This window comes from Eubalaena glacialis, chromosome 18 (assembly GCF_028564815.1).
Source record: "Eubalaena glacialis isolate mEubGla1 chromosome 18, mEubGla1.1.hap2.+ XY, whole genome shotgun sequence".
Classification (NCBI taxonomy): Eukaryota; Metazoa; Chordata; class Mammalia; order Artiodactyla; family Balaenidae; genus Eubalaena; species Eubalaena glacialis.
Genome location: NC_083733.1, coordinates 58282333 through 58302683, shown reverse-complemented (window position 1 = coordinate 58302683; position 20351 = coordinate 58282333). Strand labels below are relative to the sequence as shown.

General features: G+C 51.9%; 1 protein-coding gene across 2 annotated transcripts in view; it reads right to left on the bottom strand.

Moving 5' to 3' along the window:
• Positions 1–20351, bottom strand: part of GRIK5 (glutamate ionotropic receptor kainate type subunit 5) — a 51001-nt gene that overhangs the window by 18662 nt on the left and 11988 nt on the right. For both annotated transcript variants that reach the window (XM_061174459.1, XM_061174460.1), the window contains 6 exons: positions 19877–19930; positions 19616–19777; positions 17562–17714; positions 17096–17200; positions 16863–16970; positions 7255–7458 (listed from right to left, as the gene is read on the bottom strand). In XM_061174459.1, the coding sequence (XP_061030442.1) occupies positions 7255–7458; positions 16863–16970; positions 17096–17200; positions 17562–17714; positions 19616–19777; positions 19877–19930 (786 nt within the window). The remainder of the gene's footprint in view (positions 1–7254; positions 7459–16862; positions 16971–17095; positions 17201–17561; positions 17715–19615; positions 19778–19876; positions 19931–20351) is intronic.

Genomic DNA, 20351 nt, shown 5'->3' with positions numbered 1-20351 from the left:
TGAAGCTTCATTTGCCGCTGCCCATGGCTCCCCATCACCCGCATTATCGCCTGAACCATCCCCCCGACCTGCCCCCCGCCAGTCTGTGGAAAAATTGTCTTCCACGAAACCAGTCCCTGGTGCCAAAAAGGTTGGGGACTGCTGGTCTATATGATGGCAGAAAGCAAGAGAGTTGATGTCAGCCTGAGGCAAGACTGAAGGTTTATACTCCTGGCTTCTGGTGGTCCTTGGAAAGTGGTATGGAGAAAAAAGCATTTGCTAGGTCAGTAGCTCACACCAGCTGCCGACGGCTGTGTTGACTTGCTCCAGTAAAGATAACTTCATTTGGGCCAGCATCTGCGATTGGAGTCACCACCTGATTGCATTTACAAGAATCCACAGTCATTCTCCAAGATCCACCTGCCTTCTGCACAGGCCAAACAGGCCAGTTGAACAGGGATGAGATCACTACTCCTGCTTCTTTCAAGCCATTAATGGCGGCACTAATCTCTGCAATTCCTCCAAAGGATGTAGAATTGCTTTTGGATTACTATCCTGGGAAACAGGGGGAGTTCTAGGGGCTTACACTGGCTCTTTCTACTGTAATGACCCTGACTCCACGGGTCAGAAAGCTTATTCCAATTATACAACCAGGACCTGGAAAAACACAGAGTGAGTCCAAGGGCCTATCAGGCCCACTCTGAGTGGAACTTGGGCTCAGACTCCATTTATCACTTGGCCACATAAGCCCTACTGTGGTCCACCAGACAAAGCAGGAAAAATCAAAATGACTTGCCATCTATGAAAATGACAGGAGGTTACTGAGCCTGCGCGTCTGGAGCCTGTGCTCCGCAACAAGAGGGGCCGCGATAGTGAGAGGCCCGCGCACCGCGATGAAGAGTGGCCCCCGCTCGCCGCAACTAGAGAAAGCCCTCGCACAGAAACGAAGACCCAACACAGCCAAAAATAAATAAATAAATAGATAAAGGAGTTCCTTTAAAAAAATTTTAAAAACTGCTTCTTTAAAAAAAAAAAAAAAAGGAAGGAGTCTGTATAGAAACTGGTGTTAAAAAAGAAAAAAAAAAAGAAACTGATGTAGTCTTTCTGGAAAGCAGTTCAACAGTATATAACAAAAGCCATACGAAGGGTTTTCCTCTTTCACCTGGTAATTCTATTGAGATTCAATCCTAATCAGCTACAATGCAAGCCAAGCTTTCATGCATAAAGATGTTTGCTTATGGTTGTTTGTAACAGCACAAACAAACATCTAAAAATACCTGGAAACAACTAAATATAAAAAATGCTTCAATAAATTACAGTACATCCACATGGGAGTTAATATGCAGCCATGTGACATTCTGCTTAGGTTAAAACAATGAGATATTTTTAGCCTTTCAGATTGGCAAAGGTTTTTTTAAAAGATTGAGGAAGAGATATGGCAACATATGTATATGTGTAACTGATTCACTTTGTTGTAAAGCAGAAGCTAGCACACCATTGTAAAGCAATTATACTTCAATAAAGATGTTAAAAAAAAAAAAATAAATAAATAAATTAAAAAATTAAAAAAAAAAAAAAAAAAGATTGATAACACCCATTGTTGGCAAGAGTGTGGAAAATTTGACATTCTCATGCACTTTTGGTGGGAATATAAATTGGTGGAACCTTTTTGAAGGGCCATTTGGCAGTATATACTTAAAAAACATTCATACCCTTTGAACCTCCACCACTTGGAACTTATCCCTCAGGAATACCCCCACCAATCCAATTGATGGTAGCATTGTCTATGCCTGCAAAAACTGGAAACCACCCAAATATCCATCAATAGTGGACAAGTTAAGTAAATAATTCATGCTCAGTCACACAAGGAAATCCTTTTGTCTCCCCCTTGAATTTCCAATAGGCATCTCAAACGACCCACGCCCAGAGATAACTCTTATCCCCTCGACCCCCGACCCCACCAAGCTGCTCCTCCTATGTCCTCCCCATGGTGGAAACTGGCCTTGCCATTTGCGCAGCTGCTTAGCCAAACCCTGAGTCACTCTTGATTCCTCTCACCCTCTGGCACACATCCCACCTGGTGGTACACCTGACACAGCTACCACTCGAGCACAAGCCAGCATCTTCTCTCTTCCACACTTTCCAATGGTCTCTGAGATGGACCACTTTGTCTCTACTCTTGGTCCACTGCAGTTATTTCTCAGCAGCCAGAATAATCATTTTTTAATGATTTTGAAATTAAATCAAGGTCCTATATCCATACAATGGAATATTAGTCAGCCCTAAAAAGGCAGTACTCATCATTTTACAACGTGGATGAACCTCAAGCACATCATGCTGTATGAGAAGCCAGACACAAAAGGCCACATATTGGCTGATTCCATTTATATGAAATGCCTAGAATAAGTAAATCCATGGAGACAGAGAGCAGAGTGGTGGTTGCCTGGAGCTGGGGAAGGGGGGAATTGGGAGTGACTGCTTAATGGGTTCGGGTTTTCTTTGGGGGTCATGAAAATGTCTTGGAACTATATAGAGGTGATGGTTGCACTATACTGTGAATATACTAAATGCCACTGAATTTGGTTAATTTTATGTTATATGAATTTCACCTCAATAAAAAAAAAGAATAAACAAATTAGATCATGGCACGTTCCCTGCTTAAAACCTTCCAGTGACTTCATAACACAGTAAAAATAACATCCAAAAAGGAGAAAAGGGACTTCCCTGGTGGCACAGTGGTTAAGAATCTGCCTGCCAATGCAGGGGACACGGGTTCAAGCCCTGGTCCGGGAAGATCCCACATGCTGTGGAGCAACTAAGCCCATGCGCCACAACTACTGAGCCTGCACTCTAGAGCCCGAGAGTCACAACTACTGAGCCAGCATGCCACAACTACTGAAGCCCGCGCGCCTAGAGCCCGTGCTCCGCAACAAGAGAAGCCACCACAGTAAGAAGCCCAGGCACCGCAACGAAGAGTAGCCCCCGCTCTCTGCAACTAGAGAAAGCCCACGCGCAGCAACGAGGGCCTAACGCAGCCAAAAATAAATAAATAAATAAATAAATAAAAGAGAAAAAAAGGGGGTGTGGATTCCCTGGCCATCCAGTGGTTGGGACTCGGTGCTTTCAATTCTGGGGCCCGGCTTCAATCCCAGGTCGGGGAACTAGGATCCTGCAAGCCACTTGGCTCGGTCAAAAAGAAAACAACAACAAGAACATCCAAACTCCTTACCTGCAAGACCCGGGTGACTCGGACTCTGTTCTGGGACCTCCAGCTTCCCCCTCACCCACTCCCCACAAAACTCTGTGAGGGAGGGAACATCGTTCCCACTTCAAGAGGGGAAGCTAGTTCAGAGAGATGAAGTGGCTTGCCAGGGACCACACGGGAAAGCAGGCAACCTGAAGCTGGCTGTGTCTGGCGTCTAACCAGCTCACAGTTGTAGTGGACACCATGGTGGCCGCCCAGACCCTCCTTCCGGATCAGGCACTCATGGCCCCAGGTGTTGGTGGCTGATTGCTCTGTAGGTGGAAGAACGCCTTTGCCCCAGGTCCTGACCCTCCCCGAGGACAGCCCTCATCCAATGACGTGTCGGTGGGGGGCATAAAAGCCTTCCCCCTTACCTCAGGGGGATGTCTTTGATGGCCATCCCAGCTCCAGAGCTGCCCGTAGGACGGCTGAGGCCCAGTCATGACTGCAGCACGACTCAACTCCTCCCTCTGCCCAAGCCTGCTCCTCTACTCCCTGCTTTCCGAGGGCACCCCACACACCTCCTGCCTGCTAATCTCCACCTCGGAATCTGCTTCCTGGAAACCCGACCTAAGATATCTGCCCTGTCCTTAAGGGCCAGACTGGAGGGCCCCGGGGGGTGACAGCTAAAGCCTGTGAGCGATAGGTCGGACTTGCATCGTACAAAGATCCTACTGGAGGACAAACTGGAATGGAGAGAGATGGGAGGCCAGGAGGCCCATGAGGAGGCTGGTGAGAGGGGCGGGGCCTGAATTCACAGCGCAGCAGTGACGGCAGGGAGAAAGGTAATTCCAGCAGTGGCCACTGGGTGGAACAAATGGACCATAATTCGAGACTGGCCTACAAGCCCTGAGCCTGGCCCGGGGGTGGGGGTGGGGGGGTAGCTGGGGGGATGCTGGTGCCCTGGGCTATCTTCCACCTGGAAGTCACTTGTCAGCTCTGGGCCAGCCTGCTGGGGTGCCAGCCCTGGCTCTGCCTGTCACTAGCCATGTGGCCTGGACGGTATCTTGGTGCCTTACTCTGTCCATTAGAGAAAACTGGGCAAACACCAGGCCTTCCTCAGGGGGTGCCCGTGAGGAGTCAAGGAGTTAACACAAGTTCATACAGTTCGGACAAGAGCCTGGCATGGCGTGGGCATCACCTTGACCACTCTAGGCTTCCCAAGTACCTGCTGGGTGTCTGGAAAGGACACAGGCCTTGGGTCAGTCACACCTGGCTGCAGCCCTGCGTGTTGGGGGCAAGTCCCTTCACTACTGAGCCCCTGATCTCACATCGGTAGGAGGGCAGTGATCCTCTGGGCCAGGAAGGATTGTTAGAAGAATTAAGGAACACCTGAAAAGTTCTTGGCACGTGGCGTGAAGTCCACAAACGTCAGCTGCTGCCGCCGTGAGGACGGTGCTGAGTATCTGTGCGAAGCTCAGTGTACTTGGCCATCCCACAGCAGGCAGCTGAGCCTTGGAGAGGCCAAACTCCGCCCATCCTTTGCACTCTGAGTCTGCTCCTCCTCCAGTGTTCTCTCCCTAAATGTCATCGCCATCGCCCAGCTGCCCAAGCCAGAAACAGAAGGAACGCTCACGTCCTCTCTCCTCCGCCCCCGCCACAGGCGGTCACCAAGTCCTGGCCCTCTCCAGCCTCCCCTGACCTCCCCGCAGGCCATCCAGCAGCCCCGATGATTCTGTTTCCTCATTTGAGCCAGCTCAGCCCTTTGTGTGCAGGGGGTGCATCCCATGGACCTCTGGCTGCGGGCCAAAGTCTTTAACCCTAAGAGCAAGGCCAGGCCAGGCCACTGAATCCCCAGGGTGTATCACAGGGCCTGGTATACAGTAGGCACTCAATAAATACTAGCTGGCTGGAGGACGGACGAACGCATGAATGTATGTACGTGCTGGCAGGAATAACACTAACAATGATCGAAAGAGAGCACAGGCACACAGCACCCACTACCTGCCAGGCCCTGTTCCAAGCCCCTACATGGATTAACTCCTTTCATGCTCACAACAGCCCTATGTGCTAGCATTTGTTATTTCCCCAGTTTTACAGGGAGATTACGTAACTCACCCAAGGTCACACAGCAAATGCTCAGCAGAGATTCAAACGGGACTCAGGACCACAAGAGCAGTAACCAATGAGAAAAGCTCCCAGCCCTGCTATGCTCACCCCAGGCACCTTCACACCAAGTCCTAAGGGAAGGCTCGAGGCACAGGGAGTTAAGACTCTTGCCCAAGGTCATACAGCTGTAAATAGGACTTCTTTGTTGATGAATAAACAGATGTCCAGTTGAATAAACAGATGTCCAGTTGATGGTGACTTTGGTTGGGGAGGGCTGCTTTCCTGGAGTCTAATTTCTGGGGGCCCTGATGAACAGAAGTTCTGAGCTTACGAGACTGGGGACCAGGCTATGGCAATGAGGTCACAGGGAAGCCTGCCAGCGAGGTGGGCGTCCGGCCACCAGCTCCTGCCTCCTATCTCCTCAGGCCCTGGCTTCAGACTCTTGAACCCACCCAGGGCAGAAGCTTTCAACCAGCTGGCTGCCTGTAGGGCAGTGCCTCGGGCCTGCCAGCTGGGTGGGGTGAGGGAGACCGAGCCACCAGAACCCGGGGGACACCCCGACCTCTGTCTCCCCCAGAGCAGCTCTGTTTTGTCCAGGGCTCTGAGGGCGCTTTCAAATGGAAAAAAGGCTCTGCAGTCAAAACACCTTTTGAAAATCAGTGCCTTACGGGATAAACATCCTTGTCAAGCAAAGTGGCCTTTTTGAGTCTCTCCTGGTGACATTCAGGGGCTCAGGAGGGTGAGAGTCTCTGACGCTGTCAGCCAAGTCCAATGTCAAGGCCACCTTGACCATTTGTGGCCACAGGTCCCTGCTCCACACACCTGGCCTGGACATGCCCCTAAGCTGGGGGCCTGTTTGTCTTTTTTGGGCATTCGCCCACATGGCTTCTCATGACTGGAATAAAAAGAAGAACCACCTATGACAAGCAATGTGTGCAGCGTGTCTGTAACCTTACTACAGACCTGTCAGGTATCATTATTCCCATCCTAGGGAGGGGAAACTGAGCTTCCGAGGAAAGAAATGACTCACCCCAGCACTCAAACCCAGGTTGGTCTGACTCCAAAATATTTTTTCCGCTGCACCCCTGCCTACCACCCCCCACCCCACTGCCTCTTGCCCTCCTCACCTACATTCAAATCCTGCCCACACTCAGGGCCCGGCTGCTCTTCTAAAATGCCCCACACCCAACTCGTTCTTACTCATGTTCCCACCCCAGCCCCCGCTGTTTGTAAATGCCATCAAACACGTTGCCCTTCTCCCATACCCCCCCTTCACCCTGCTGACTCCTTCACACTCTTTGGGAATCTGCTTGGGCGTCACCTCTTCTGGGAAGCCCTCCCTGGATGCCTGGCGGGTCAGGAGCCTCTGGGTCCCTCCTCTGAGTTTTCCCCATCAGCCAATGGCTCTGTCTTGTGGTCATTTGCTTTTCTGCATCTCAATGGGACCCTAAGTTGCTGGGAGCAGGGTCCAGGTCCCCTGTGCTCACCACTATATCCTGCGCCAGCGTGGTGCAAGGCACACACTAGGTGCTCAATAAACACCTACTGAATGCGTGGCCTTGTGAGTGCAATAGGTAGCCTCCATGTCCACCTCCTGGCAGGTGCTGGGCAGAGCGCACGTGAGGCGCCGTCCCGGCCGCCTAGCCCCATCCCTGCCTCTCACAGGAAGCCTTCTCCACCTCCTCCACGTCTGTCCAAGTCCCACTCCACGTCTCTTTCATTCACTCAACACATCTTCGAGCACCGACTAAGCCAAGGTGGCGTGAGGGAAGCACTTGAAAGCGGAACACGGGAAGGGATGCATCGCCCTTCTTACCCACTGTGCCCGCCCCGTGGTGCTCACCAGCCACACGGACACAGCGCACCATCGGCTCCTGCCCCTTGTATGCACCAGGCTGGTTCTGAGGCACCACTGGCTGCCCGCCTGTCCGCCCTTGCTCACCCGACCCACGGCCCCTTCCTCAGCCCCAGCCCCGCCGTACCCGGTTGATGAGCTCGCCGACCATGCCCGTCCAGGAGCCGTTGGGCTCGGGCGCCCCATACAGCCCGTCCTCCACCAACCGCAGGCGGTAGCGGAAGCGCAGCAGCTCGGCCAGCTCCCGCAGCATGTCCACGCAGAAGCCCTCAAAGCGTTCGTTCCCCGACAGGGCCTGGAAGTTGGGCCGGCGCATGACATACGGGTTCTCCTGGGGAAGCAGGAGAGAAAGGGGGGTGGTGGTCAGAGGCTGGGGCATCTGGGGTCTGGGTCGTGGGTCCCAGGGCCTAGGCTGCAGCCAGATCAGGAACCTGCTCGCAGAGTGGAGATGACGGAGTCCTTGCCTTCATCCCCTGCTTACAAATGCTCAGAGTCAGTGGCGGGCGGGGGTCGGGGGGGCATGTAAATTAGGAGGCTGGGATTAACATATACACACTGCTGTATATAAAATAGATAACCAACAAGGGCCTACTGTATGGCGCAGGGAACTCTACTCATATTTTGTAATAACCTATAAGGGAAAAGAATCTGAAAAAGAATATACGTATATATACATACATATATATGTATAACCTGAAACTAACAACACTGTAAATCAACTATACTTCAATTTAAAAACTAAAACTAAAAATAACTACCAAAACAAAAACAAATACTCAGAGCCAGGGAAAAAGCACAGGGACCCTGCCAGGCCCCAGCAGATCGCAGGAAACTGGTTTGATCGCCACCAGACAACCTCATCTCAAGCTCAAATGGCTACAAGGGAGGCAGGTAACTTGAGTGAATCAGACTGGATGGAGATCGTGCCAAACTTTCAAACTTTTGGCTAAAACCCGCAGTAAGATATATATTTTACTTGTAATCCAAGTCATACACATATGTCTATGTGCTCACAGTTGCACACATGTAACTAGACTTAGTTCCACAAAGCAGTCCTTTCCCTTACGACTATGGCAGAATACCCTGCTATTTTCCCTCCTGCTCTACTTCATTTTTCCACACAACCAATAACGACCCATTAAACTGACTTCATGAGCCACCAAGGGATCAAAGAGGATCTGCTCCACCAGGATTTAGCTCCAGCCCAACGCTGCCACAAGGGAAGCAGGCCTGAGATGCCAGATGGTCCAATGTCAAGAGAATTTGGAAACCCAGGTTGTTTTGTAAAATCTCCTGATTTTAAAGGTTAGCAACAGTTCAAATTCTAATACCAATTTTTTTTTTTAATGCTTTGCAGGCTAAACAAACACCGGACAGTTTGTAATCTCTGGCCTACAGCTGTTTTGCTATGTTGATGCTTATTTCTGAGGGGTTTGAGCAAACTTTACCGACCCTTTTTGTGCCAAATAAGGACAAAAGCAGAGAGAATATTCCAAGTGCTAGTAAGACGAGGCATATGAAGATGATGGTAACAAAAGGGATACTTATCTTACATAGTTATCGTCTAAATGGTTGTTTGTACAGTGTCACTTTGGACTTAGGAATAAAAGGAGTTAGGACTTAGGAATCAGCCAGAAGAGCTTTGGCAATAATATCCATATGGTTACCATGTGGATTGAACACCTGCGAAGTACCAGCCCCTGTGCTGTGTGTGTTCTCTGGATTTTATCAATTTAATTCCTCACAGTGGGAATTCCCTGGCGGTCCAGGGGTTAGGACTCCATGTTTTCACTGCCGAGGGCGCAGGTTCAATCCCTGGTGGGGGAACTAAGATCCCGCAAGCTGTGCGGTGCAGCCATTAAAAAAAAAAAAAAAAATTCCTCACAGTGACCTTACACGGGAGGTATCCTTAGACTCACTTTACACATGTGGAAACTGAGGCTCACAGAGGTCAAGTGACCTCTGCCACCTCTCGTTCATTCAGCATATAATTACTGAGCTCTGAGGTAGATGCCCAGTATTTTGCAGCTCCTTCCGTCAAGAGATAGAGCGGATTTCTCCACTCCTTGGGTCTGAGCGGCCCTCGAGACTTGCTTTGGACCACAGAATGCGTTGGAAGTAGTGCTGTGTGACTTTCAGAGCCTGGGCCCTCAGAGAGATCTCTTGGGACCCCAGTGTAAGGAAGCCCGGGCCAGGGACTTCCCCGGTAGTCCAGTGGTTAAGAATCCGCCTTCCAATGCAGGGGACGTGGGTTTGATCCCTGGTCAGGGAACTAAGATCCCACGTGCCGTGGGGCAACTAAGCCCACGCACTGCAACGATTGAGCCTGCGCACTCTGGAGCCCACGTGCCACAACGAAAGATCCCGCGTGCTGCAACTAAGACCCGATGCAGCCAAATAAATAAATAATTAAAAAAAAAAAAAAGGAAGCCCAGGCCAGCCTGCTGAAGGATGAGGGAGAATGAGTGAACTGAGACGTGCCGGCCAACAGCCCAGCCTAGACACCAGCTGAACGCAACCACAGTGAGCTCAGCAGAACTGCTTAGTTGGCCCGCAGAATTGTGAGAAATAATAATCGTTATTGTTGGAAGCCTCCAGGTTTTGGGGCGGTTTGTTATACAGCGATAGGTACGATAAGGTACCTATAGACTAGATACCAGGACCCCAACAAAGTCCCAGAGCTGAGGGGAGATGGGATGGAGGGAAGTCAGTGCTTTTCTCTCTCTCCCAAGCCACATTTTCAAATCCAAAACTGTGGAACCGGGAGTAGGAATGAGATAATACTAATAATAGCAGCAGCAGCTAGCATTTCTTGTGGGCTTGCTGTGTGACAGCTATTCTGTCAGCGTAGGAGGTCAGTATTATTACCTCTATTTGAGAGATGAGGACACAGGTCCCGAGAAGTGAAGTAGTGAGTGGCTGAGATGGACAAGTCAGGCTGAGTCCAAAGCTCTGCTCTTAAGCCCTATGCCAGACTAAACAAGAGCGGACCTGGGAGAAGCTAGACACAGAGACGGGGGTCCTGGCCGGATATCAAAGCTAGAGAATCAGAAATCAGGAATTCTCTAGACAAACACCCAGTGTTAGAGCTGGCAGGCGCTCATACAGTCCTCTTGATGTACACAGGAGGAAACCGAAGTTCAGAGAGGTCAGGTGTCTTGCCCAAGGTCACACAGCTGAAGCAGGGCAGTAGGAAGGGGAGATTGGGCAGAGCTGGGATTCAAAACTCAGTTGCTGTGCTCTCCAAAGCCCTTGTTCCTTCCACCAGGCCAAGCTGATCTTCAAATTCAAGACTGAGGCACCTGGGTTGTGGATTTGGGTTCGAGGCCTCAGGATCGGGTGGGAGCTGATAGAGCCAAAAACAGGGACTGAGGCCTGTGAACAGAACTCAAGGTCAGAAAACAATGATCTAGCACTCAACCTGCAGCCCCAGACCATCAGATCCAAGGGTTTTAAGAAGCCTCTAATCCAAGGTTTTCAGATTTCTTCAAAAAGAATCTTCTGCAGAAGCCCAGCATTACAGACGGACAGTGGGATGTTGCTAAGTCTGATTCTAAGAACTCATCCTACGAATGGCTATGCACCTGTACACAAAAATGTAGGTCCAGGAGAGTCATGGCAGCATTTCTTGTATCAGGAACAAAGACTGAAACAGCCTAATTTGGAACAGGTTAAAAGATTATTGATGTCATCAAAGAATCCCAGGCAACTGCTAAAATAACAAGTTCTATAAGATATATTCAGAGGAAAAAAACAAGCTACAGAACAACGTGTACAATATGCTATCCTTTGTGAAGGAAAAAGTGGGTATGGGCTTGTACATGCTCAGACATATCTGGGAGGATGGGGAAAAAAATGGGGGACGGGAGAGGGAAGGGGACGGATTTTTTCACTCCTCCCCTCCCCACACGCTTTGAATTCTATTTAATGTAGAATTAAACTGAATGCTACTTACTTCTATTTAATTAACTTCTGTCCCACCCCCAGTTTAAAATTTTAATATTAAAATATTTTAAAAATTTTAGAGATGATATTTAAATGCATATGGAAATGTAAAAGATCAAAAGAACCAAAGCAATCCTAAAGAAGAACATGAAAACTGGAGGATTTACCCTACTGGGTATTAAGACAATTTAAAACTGTGGTGTTTAAGACAATGTGGTATTAGAGCAAAGACAGACAAACAGACAATAGAATGGAGAGTTTGGAAACCCACACATAAATGGATACTTGATTTATGACAAGGGTAAGACTGTGCTGAAGAGGGAAAGAATGAACATTTTAATAAATGGTGCCATTCAATAAGACATCCATATGGAAAAAATGTATTCTGATCCCCCCTACCTCACATAATACATAAAAATCAATTCTAGGTGGATTGTAGATCTAAATGTAAAAGGCAAAATTATTATGTTTTCAAGAAACATATAGGAGACTAGCTTTATGAACTTGGGGTAGGCAGAGAATTCTTTTTTTTGGCCGTGCTGCATGGCATGTTGGATCTTAGTTCCCCGACCAGGGATCGAACCCATGCCCTCTGCCGTGGAAACGCGGGGTCTTAACCACAGGACCGCCAGGGAAATCCCAAGAATTCTTAAATTCTAAAAGCATTAACTGGACTTCTCTGGTGGTGCAGTGGTTAAGAATCCACCTGCCAATGCAGGGGACACGGGTTCGAGCCCTGGTCTGGGAAGATCCCACATGTCGTGGAGCAACTAAGCCCGTGCACCACAACTACTGAGCCCACTCGCCACAACTACTGAGCCCTCTCACCACAACTACTGAAGCCCACACGCTCTAGGACTCGTGCTCTGCAACAAGAGAAGCCACCACAATGAGAAGCCCACACACCGCAATGAAGAGTAGCCCCCGCTCGCCACAACTAGAGAAAGCCCGTGCGCAGCAACGAAGACCCAACGCAGCCAAAAATAAATAAGTAAGTAAGTAAGTAAATAAATAAATAAAAGCATTAACCGTAAAGCCAGGAGAAAAGGATAAAATGGACTTTAGGAAAATTAAAAATCTTTTCATCAAAAGATACCACTGGGGGCACTTCCCTGGTGGTCCAGTGACTAAGACTCTGCGCTCCCAATGCAGGGGGCCCGGGTTCAATCCCTGGTCAGGGAACTAGATTCCGCATGCTGCAAATAAAGAGTTCACAAGCTGCAACTAAAGATCCTGCACGCCGCAACGAAGATCCTGCACTCAGCAACAAAGATCCCGCATGCCGCAACTAAGACCTGGCGCGGCCAAATAAATAAATAAATATTTAAAAAAAAAAAAAAAAAAGATACGATTGAGGGGAATTCTCTGGCCATCCAGTGGTTAAGACTCCTCACTTTCACTGCCGAGGGCCCAGGTTCCATCCCTGGTCGGGGAACTAAGATCCCACAAGCTGCACGGCACAGCCAAAAAAAATACCACCAAGAGTGAAAAGGCAAGCCACAAAGTGGGAGAAGTTCTCTGCAATGCATATTCCAACAAAGAACTTATATCCAGAACATATAAATAGATTACAAATCAATAAAAAGGTCAGATATTCCAATTTTCTAAAAATAGAGAAAGATTTGAACAGGGACTTCCCAAAAGAAGGTTCCAAATAGGCACTAAATGAAAAAGTGGTCACCTTCCATGGTCGTTAAGGAAATGTAAGTTAAAACTACAATAGGGTTGGCACCTTCCTATACTCAGCACCGGCAAAACTGAGGAGCAACTGGAATTCTCCTTCACACACTGCCGGTGGGAATGGGGAGTGGTACCGCCACTTTGGAAAATGCTTTGGCAGTTATCTACCGAGGCTGGAAAACTCCAGCAATTCCACTCCTGCAAATACACTCGACAGAAATGCCTATACATGTTCACCGAAAGGCGTGTGGTAAGGTGTTCACAGCAGGACTATTCACAATAGCAAAAGAACTAGAAACAACTCCAATGCACATCAATTTGGTGGGTAAGTTAATCGCGGTTCCTTCATATAACAGGACATATATAACGAGACTAAACTATTTGTAGCAACGTGGGTGAATCTCACAAACACGTGTCATGCACAAGAAGGCAGACGAGAGAGAGAACATAGAATATGATGCCATTTATGTGAAGTTCAAAGCAGGCAAAGCTAACCTGGGGGGCGGTTAGAGACCAGAAGGGGCATATGGAGAGCTGGGGGTGGGAGAGCTGGTCCCACAGGTGTGTTCAGTTATTGAAAATTCAGTGAGTGGTACACTTAATGATTTGTGCAAGTTTCTGTATGCATGTTACACTTCTATAAAAATCCCTTGAAACTAAGAAATGTTAAAGCAGGGTGGGTTCTAGAACATTCCTCACAAGCTGCTTGCCTGGACCCTTTTATGAAGCCAGGACCCAATTCCATATCCAAGACTTCCTGGAGGGCAGTTTAAAGGACCCCGATCTAGTTTACAAGCTTCAGTTTATTATGAATATTTTAGTTCCCTCGTTTTACAGGAGGAAGCTGAGGACAGACAGAAGAGACACATCCAGGTCACAAAGTGTATGGACGGCAGGGCCAGGCCTAGAACGCAGAAGCGAGGGCTTGGAAAGAAGCAGAAATTGACGTGGTGTGGCGCAAGGTAGAAGCACGTGGGCTCTGCCATCCTCTAGTTGCGCGATTCACGTCACCTAACCCTCCTGCGCCTTAGTTTTGTCTGAAAATCGGAGTTCACAACGGTACCTGCCTCAGGGCTGCCATGAACGCCGAGTAACACCAGCAAAGAGCTCAGCATACAGCTCAAAGACTCTGGCCACGATGATTGCTATTCTTTACTTTTTTTGGCCCAACTACGTGGCTTGTGGGATCTTAGTTCCCCGACCGGGGATTGAACCCCGTCCCTCGGCCGTGAAAGCGCAGAGTCCTAACCACTGGACAGCCAGGGAATTCCCGACTGTTATTCTTACTGATGATGCCAGATGGGGAGAGAAAAGGGATTCACACGTGCTCAGCACATCTTCCTAGCAGGACACTGCCAGGGGGGCCTGCTGATCTCATGCCATCCTCCCACAGCCCTTCAAGGTGGGACTATTAGACCCATTTTACAGATGAAGGCATGGAGCCTAGAGAGTTGGATGACCTGAGGTCCAGGCAAAGCCAGGAATGCAAGTGAGGTCTGTCTGACCCCAGAGGCACCGAAGAGCAGGATGAGATGTCACAGCTTGATGAAGGGAGAACCTCCCTGGGAGGGGGCGGGGCCTGAGGCTGCGGAAGGGCCCTGCAAAGCCCCATCCCCTGGGGCCTCTCCTGCACCCCCAGCTTCCCTGAGGGACCTCTCTCGGTCTTGGCACCAGCCCGCCCTCTCTCAGCTCCAGATGTGTGGGCACCACCCCAGGGACAGCCCCAGCCTCCACCCCACCAAGGACCTTCTCCTGCTCCCTCCCCCAGCCCAGCCCATCAACATCCCACATCAGATCCCCTCCCTGCCCACAGCCCCAGACAGCTCAGGCCTCATCCTCCCCAACCTGGGGCGTCTCTCTCTCCTGCAGCCTCCCTCAGGGCCCAGCTTTTCTGACACCCAGATCTGGCCCTGCCCCTTCCTGCTTAACAGTCTCTAACGACCAGGATAAGCATAACTAAGTTCTCCAGAGACCCTTCCCCACCTCTGTCACAGCACTCACCACCCCTCCATGTTTGTCAGGTGCCAGGCACCACCCCAGGCCCGAGAGACAGAACAGGGAATAAGACAAGCCCTGAGAGCTTCTTGTCCCCGGCGCCCAGGTTGACTCACGTCTGAATCCCCAAGTGCCTGGAGCAGGCCCAGCCCTGAAACACAAGTCTGAAAATGTTAGTGAACGAACGGGCAGGTCCGGCTGTGCACACTGAGGCCGCTGCCTCCGCATCCGATCTGGCAAACGCTTCCTGAGGCCCCTGCTCCTGTGGTTCCTGCTGCCTGGAAGGCCAGGCCCCTCCTTCTCTGTGCACCCAACTCCTACACAGCTTCTAAAGCCCCGTCTAACACCACCTTCTCTGTGAAGCCTACTTCAGGCCTTTGAAGGCTGAGGCAGCCCCTCCTTTCTGTGGGGGTCTCTTATTACCCTGTGTGGAAATGATTGTGTCCAGGTCTGTCTCCATCAGACTGGGATCCCCCCTCCGAGGCCACTCAAGGATAGGGAGACCACGGGACCACCTGGGACTCATTCCTCCGCCTCCAGAATTTGTGTGAGGTCTGGCGCAGGGCAGCTTCAGTAAATATTTGTGGAATGAATGAGCAAATGAATGACTCCATCAAGAGAAGAATGAAGGTCAGGAAGAGGGCAACACTGGCTCAGGGGCCCTGGGGAGAACGGGAGACAAGTGTGGGAAAAGAATGGAAGCACCCCCCCCCCCCGGCCCCCGTCCTGGCGTCACAGCTCTGCTCTCCTGATATCCGCTCCCTGACCTCTGCCCCTGCTCCCCACCGAGAACCCCAGGAAGCCTCTGGGGTTGACTCCACTCCCACAGGTGCAGAGGTGCTCCCTCTCCCAGCCAGTCTGGCCTGGTCCTCAGGGCCCCTGAGTGAGGCTGTTACGAAGTGTTTGGTTTCCCGTCTGTAAGCCATCTGGCCCTCCCCAGGGGGAGGTCCACATTAGGTCAGGAGCTCCCTAGGGACAGAGGAAATAGCTCTGTGACGCGCTGCTTTAGGGGGCCTCCGACGTCCTGTGGAACCTGTGTAATCCTGTCAACCTCAGCATCCACAGCTATCAGCCGGCCCACCTCACAGTTACCGAGGGGCTTCCCCCAGACACCGGATGCCAGCGGGCCAGGGACCCAGCTGCTACGAAGCCCAGCTGCTAGAGGAAGCCTCCTGCTCCTCAGGTCCCGTGCGTCTCCCCTCCCTGACCTCCTGGCAGGAAGCAGCAGGGTGCAGGGGAGAGGGCAGGGGCTCCGAGCATGTCACTCAGCTCCAGCAGGGACTCGCCCTGTGACCTGTTTCCTTACCTTCAAAAGGAGGAAGATAGGACAAACCTCACCGACTAGCTGAGAGGTTTAATGAGTGACACCTGCAAGGGCCTAGCACAGTGCCTGGTGCAGAACAGGTGCTCTATATATCCTCGCTGACACACGAAGGCGCCTCGGTCTCTGGTCTGGTAAAATGCAGGAGTGACACCCCAGGGGCTGCAGGACCATCTCCACGGCTGGTGCTCAGGAAGGAGAGGACTGGACATTCAGAGCACAGTGGTTAAGACTCGGGCTCTGGAGACTCAGAGACGCGGCATCCATCCTGGCTATGCCTTATAAGAGACATGGCATTTGTCCTGGCTATGTCTTATACTTGCTGTGTGACCTGGGCAAGTCGCTTCACCTCTCTGAGCCTCTTCAAGATGGATATTAAATAAGTTGGCATGTGTCAACACACTCGGTGGGCAAATGTGACAAAACGACTGCTCTAGCAATGGTGATTTACAGGGGCCTACCCTGGGCCAGGCGCCGCGAGAGGCGCCCCGCCTGTACCGCCTCGTGGAATCATGATGCCAGTCGTTCCCATCTCTGCCGTGCATCGGCAGGTTGGCAGCACCCAGGGCTGGACCTGGCTCTGATGGCAGAGTCTGTGCCCACCGCTGCTCCAGCAGCAATTAGGTTGGTGACGTCGCGGCCACAATCAGGAGTTGTTGGGTGCCTGGGTCACGTCCCCACTGGTCTGTGTGCCGTGCCAGCCCAGGCATCCCTCCTCCTCACTAGGACTGGCCTGGGGCACCGCTCAGGAAAGGCACCTTCATCTATCGCCTGTCCCCACAAGGGCCACTCACCAGGATGGTCGTAACCACCAGCGTCTTATTGGCCAGTGTCTGTGACAGGTTGATGTCCAGGGTGGTGGCGTTCATCGCCAGGGTCCGGTTGGAGTACCACACCCCGATCTGAGGCAGAGAGGGCACGGTCAGCACAGGCCCTGTCTGAGGAGGCCTCAGCCCTCTGGGCTCCGCCCCGCCCTGCCCCGCCCCCAGCCCCATCCAGGCTCTGGCATCGTCCTGGGGATGCTTACCTCACGGTGGCCCTGCCGAGACTTCTCCAGGATGCGCAGGGTGTAGTTGGTCCTCTGCCCTTTGCTGTTGAACTCGACCCGCCCAGTCAGCCCGTCATACTCTACCTAGCAGGGCGGGAGGAGGGCAGAGGGAAGGGTGGCAGGGGCCCAGAGGGGAAGAGACAGAGATGGAGGAGACGAGAGAGAGGGAGAGGGACCAGGAAGGACCACAGTTAAACGAGTAAGACAACATGCCAGCAAACGAGAGGAGATGGAACAAAGAAGCGGGGCAAGAGAAGCGCAGACAGGCAGAGGAAGGCCGGGAGAGGAGAGACAGACGGGAGAGTGAGGCCCAGGGAGAGCAGGAGGCGGGGGCCAGGGTTGGAGGTGGGGGGACAGGGCAGGGGGGCCTCAGGGTGGACACAGTGAGCACCCCCCCGGGAGGCAGGCTGCCACGCCCCCTCGGCGCCCCCCGCTCCCGGCTCACCATGCGCAGGTAGTTCATGAGGCTGGTCCCGTGGGGCCAAATGTTGGCCGACGTACAGGCCAGCGGCTTCACACCGATCTCCTGGCTGCGGTTCAGCTCCCGGACGGCGCTCACCACCACGTGCACGGCGTCGAACATCAGGGCAGCTGACAGCTGGGGTGTGGGGTGTGTGGGGGGCAGAGATGGGGAGGGATGGGAAAGATGCAGTTCAGCCAGGGGAGCCCCAAAGCCCCGTGGTGCTACCCCCAAGCCCTGAGACAACTCTCCTCTCTCCAGGAACATAAAACCACGCAGGTCAGGAGCGAGGAGGGTCTTCTAGGGGATCGGAGATGACAGTGGGAAAGACGTGCATGCTGCCCACGCCGCCAGGGGGGCAGCTCTTCCTGACTGCGTGCGGCCCGTGTCTGTTTGGGGAAGGGCACGTCTGAGAGGGTTTGCCTGGATGGCCAGTTGTCACCCTCAGGGGGAATGTTTGGTGGGCGCAGGGATCCGTGTGTCTTTGTGGCTGATGTAGGGTCATGGAGGGTGGGCGGAGACAGCCACAGCCCCTGTCTGAGTGTGTCTGGGGACACATTTATGTGGGTGGGGCTGGACAAACGTGCCTATTTGTCTATATACAGGGTGGGCCTGATGTGCAGGAAGCAGGAGAGCGTAACGGTTATGAGTCCAGGGCTTGGGAGGCTCTGAGCTGGAGGCCCGGCTCTACTATTTCCTGTAGAGAGCCAAGTCCACACCTCTCTCAGAATCTCAGTTTCCTCCCTTGTAAAGGAAGGGTGATAGTTATCTCTGCCTCCGAGTGCTTATGTGGGGCTCAAGCGAGACAATGCATGCAAAGTGCTCAAAATAGCGCCTGGCACACAGTGAGGGCTCGACACAAACTGGCCACCGAGCGGTGACTGCCAACATGGGACGTGTGTCTGGGAGAGCGTGTCTTGGCTGGGTGGGGTGAAGGTCTGAATATCCGTGTTGGGTAGGTAGGTGCGGGGTGCGGATGGATGCTCCTCTGTCCGTGTATGTGTGCAATGGCCCTGCACGCACATGTCTGACTGCAAGGCTCAGTGTCTGTGTGAGTTTCTGTGCACGTAGGAGTGTCTCGGTATCTTGGTGTATGGCTAGATGTTTGTGAACAAATACACATAAATATGCATCTTTTGTATGTTTGCATTTATTCAACATATATTATCGGATACCTACTCTGAGCAGGTGGTTTTAGATGCTGGGGATACAATGGTGAACAAAACAGAAACGCCCGCCCTAGTGGAACTTACAAGCTAAATATCTGTACATACCTCTAAGCAAAACACAGAGCAAGCCACATGGTGATTAGGTAAGCAAAGATAGATGCTATGGAGAAAAATCTGGCAGGGAAGGTGGCTAAATAGTGGGTAGTGGGCTTCCCTGGTGGCGCAGTGGTTGAGAATCTGCCTGCCAATGCAGGGAACACGGGTTCGAGCCCTGGTCTGGGAAGATCCCACATGCCGAGGAGCAACTAGGCCCGTGAGCCACAACTACTGAGCATGCGCTCCGCAACAAGAGAGGCCGCGACAGTGAGAGGCCCGCGCACCGCGATGAAGAGCGGCCCCCGCTCGCCGCAACTAGAGAAAGCCCTCGCACAGAAACGAAGAACCAACACAGCCAAAAATAAAAATATATAAATAAATAAATATTAAAAAAAAAAATAGTGGGTAGTTTGCCATTTTGTAAATAGGGGGACATTTGAGCAGTAACTTGGAGAGGAGGGAGCAAATTGCTAGTTCCCTGGGGAAGTGCACGCAAAGCAGCAGGAAGAGCAAGTGCAAAGGCCCTGAGGTGTGCATGTGCTGGGGCCGCAAAGGCACCTGGAGGAGACCCATGTGGCTGGAGCGGCTTGGGAGGTGGAGAGGAAGAAAGGGGTCAGACTTAGCTCAGGGCCATGCTGTGAGGCCTCGTGGATGTTCTCAGACAGCGAGTGGGGCACCGGAAGGTTCTGAGCACAACTGGCCAAGGCCTGAAGGGGCCCCGGAAGTGTCTGTGTGCAGGGTGCCCGTGTGCCAGGGGCGAGGGTGTGAGCTCACCGCGGGGCCGGGGTAGGTGCTGGCTTCGCAGTTCTCCCTCCAGGACATGTTGAGGCTGCGCACAAACTCAGGATAGAAGGGGTGAGAGGTGTTGAACATGGAGAAGCCCAGGATGTTGGAGGAGTCCTCCACGATCCCGTCCAGGTGCAGGATGGGGAAGTCCTGGGACCGAGAAGAGGGGGTGAGGGAGGGGCTGGGCCCACGTCAGGGCAGATGCTGCAGAGGGAGATGGGGGCTTCAGGGGCTGCAGGGGGTACGCACCATGGTGGTGAGGATGTACTTGTAAAACGCTGAGGTCATTCCCAGCTCCGAGGCCTGGAGAACACAGGAGGCAGACACGGGGAGAAGACGAGAGAGCAAGAGAGATTTAGAGACAGGCCTTGCAAGGAGACACCCCATAAGGAACAGTAAGAGACACCCAGAGACAGAGAGAGACAGGGAAAAGGAGACAAGTGGGGACAGAGGGAGACCTTGGTCGCTCATGTCCCGCAGGGTGACTAGTGCCCCAGGTGGGATGAAGATTTTGTTGGAGGAGAGAATGACACCCTCAAGTGCCCGCCTCCCTCTTTAGGTCACTTAGAAGATTACCTTCTGGAGACAGGCAAAGGGACACCTCAGAAACAGGGTGGGGGAGGGTAATCTTAACCTTAACCTCAACCCCCAGATTTCCCCAAAGCCAAGTTTGGGCTGCTAATGTGTAGGGCTCAGCCTGATCACAGGTCAGAAAAACTACCCC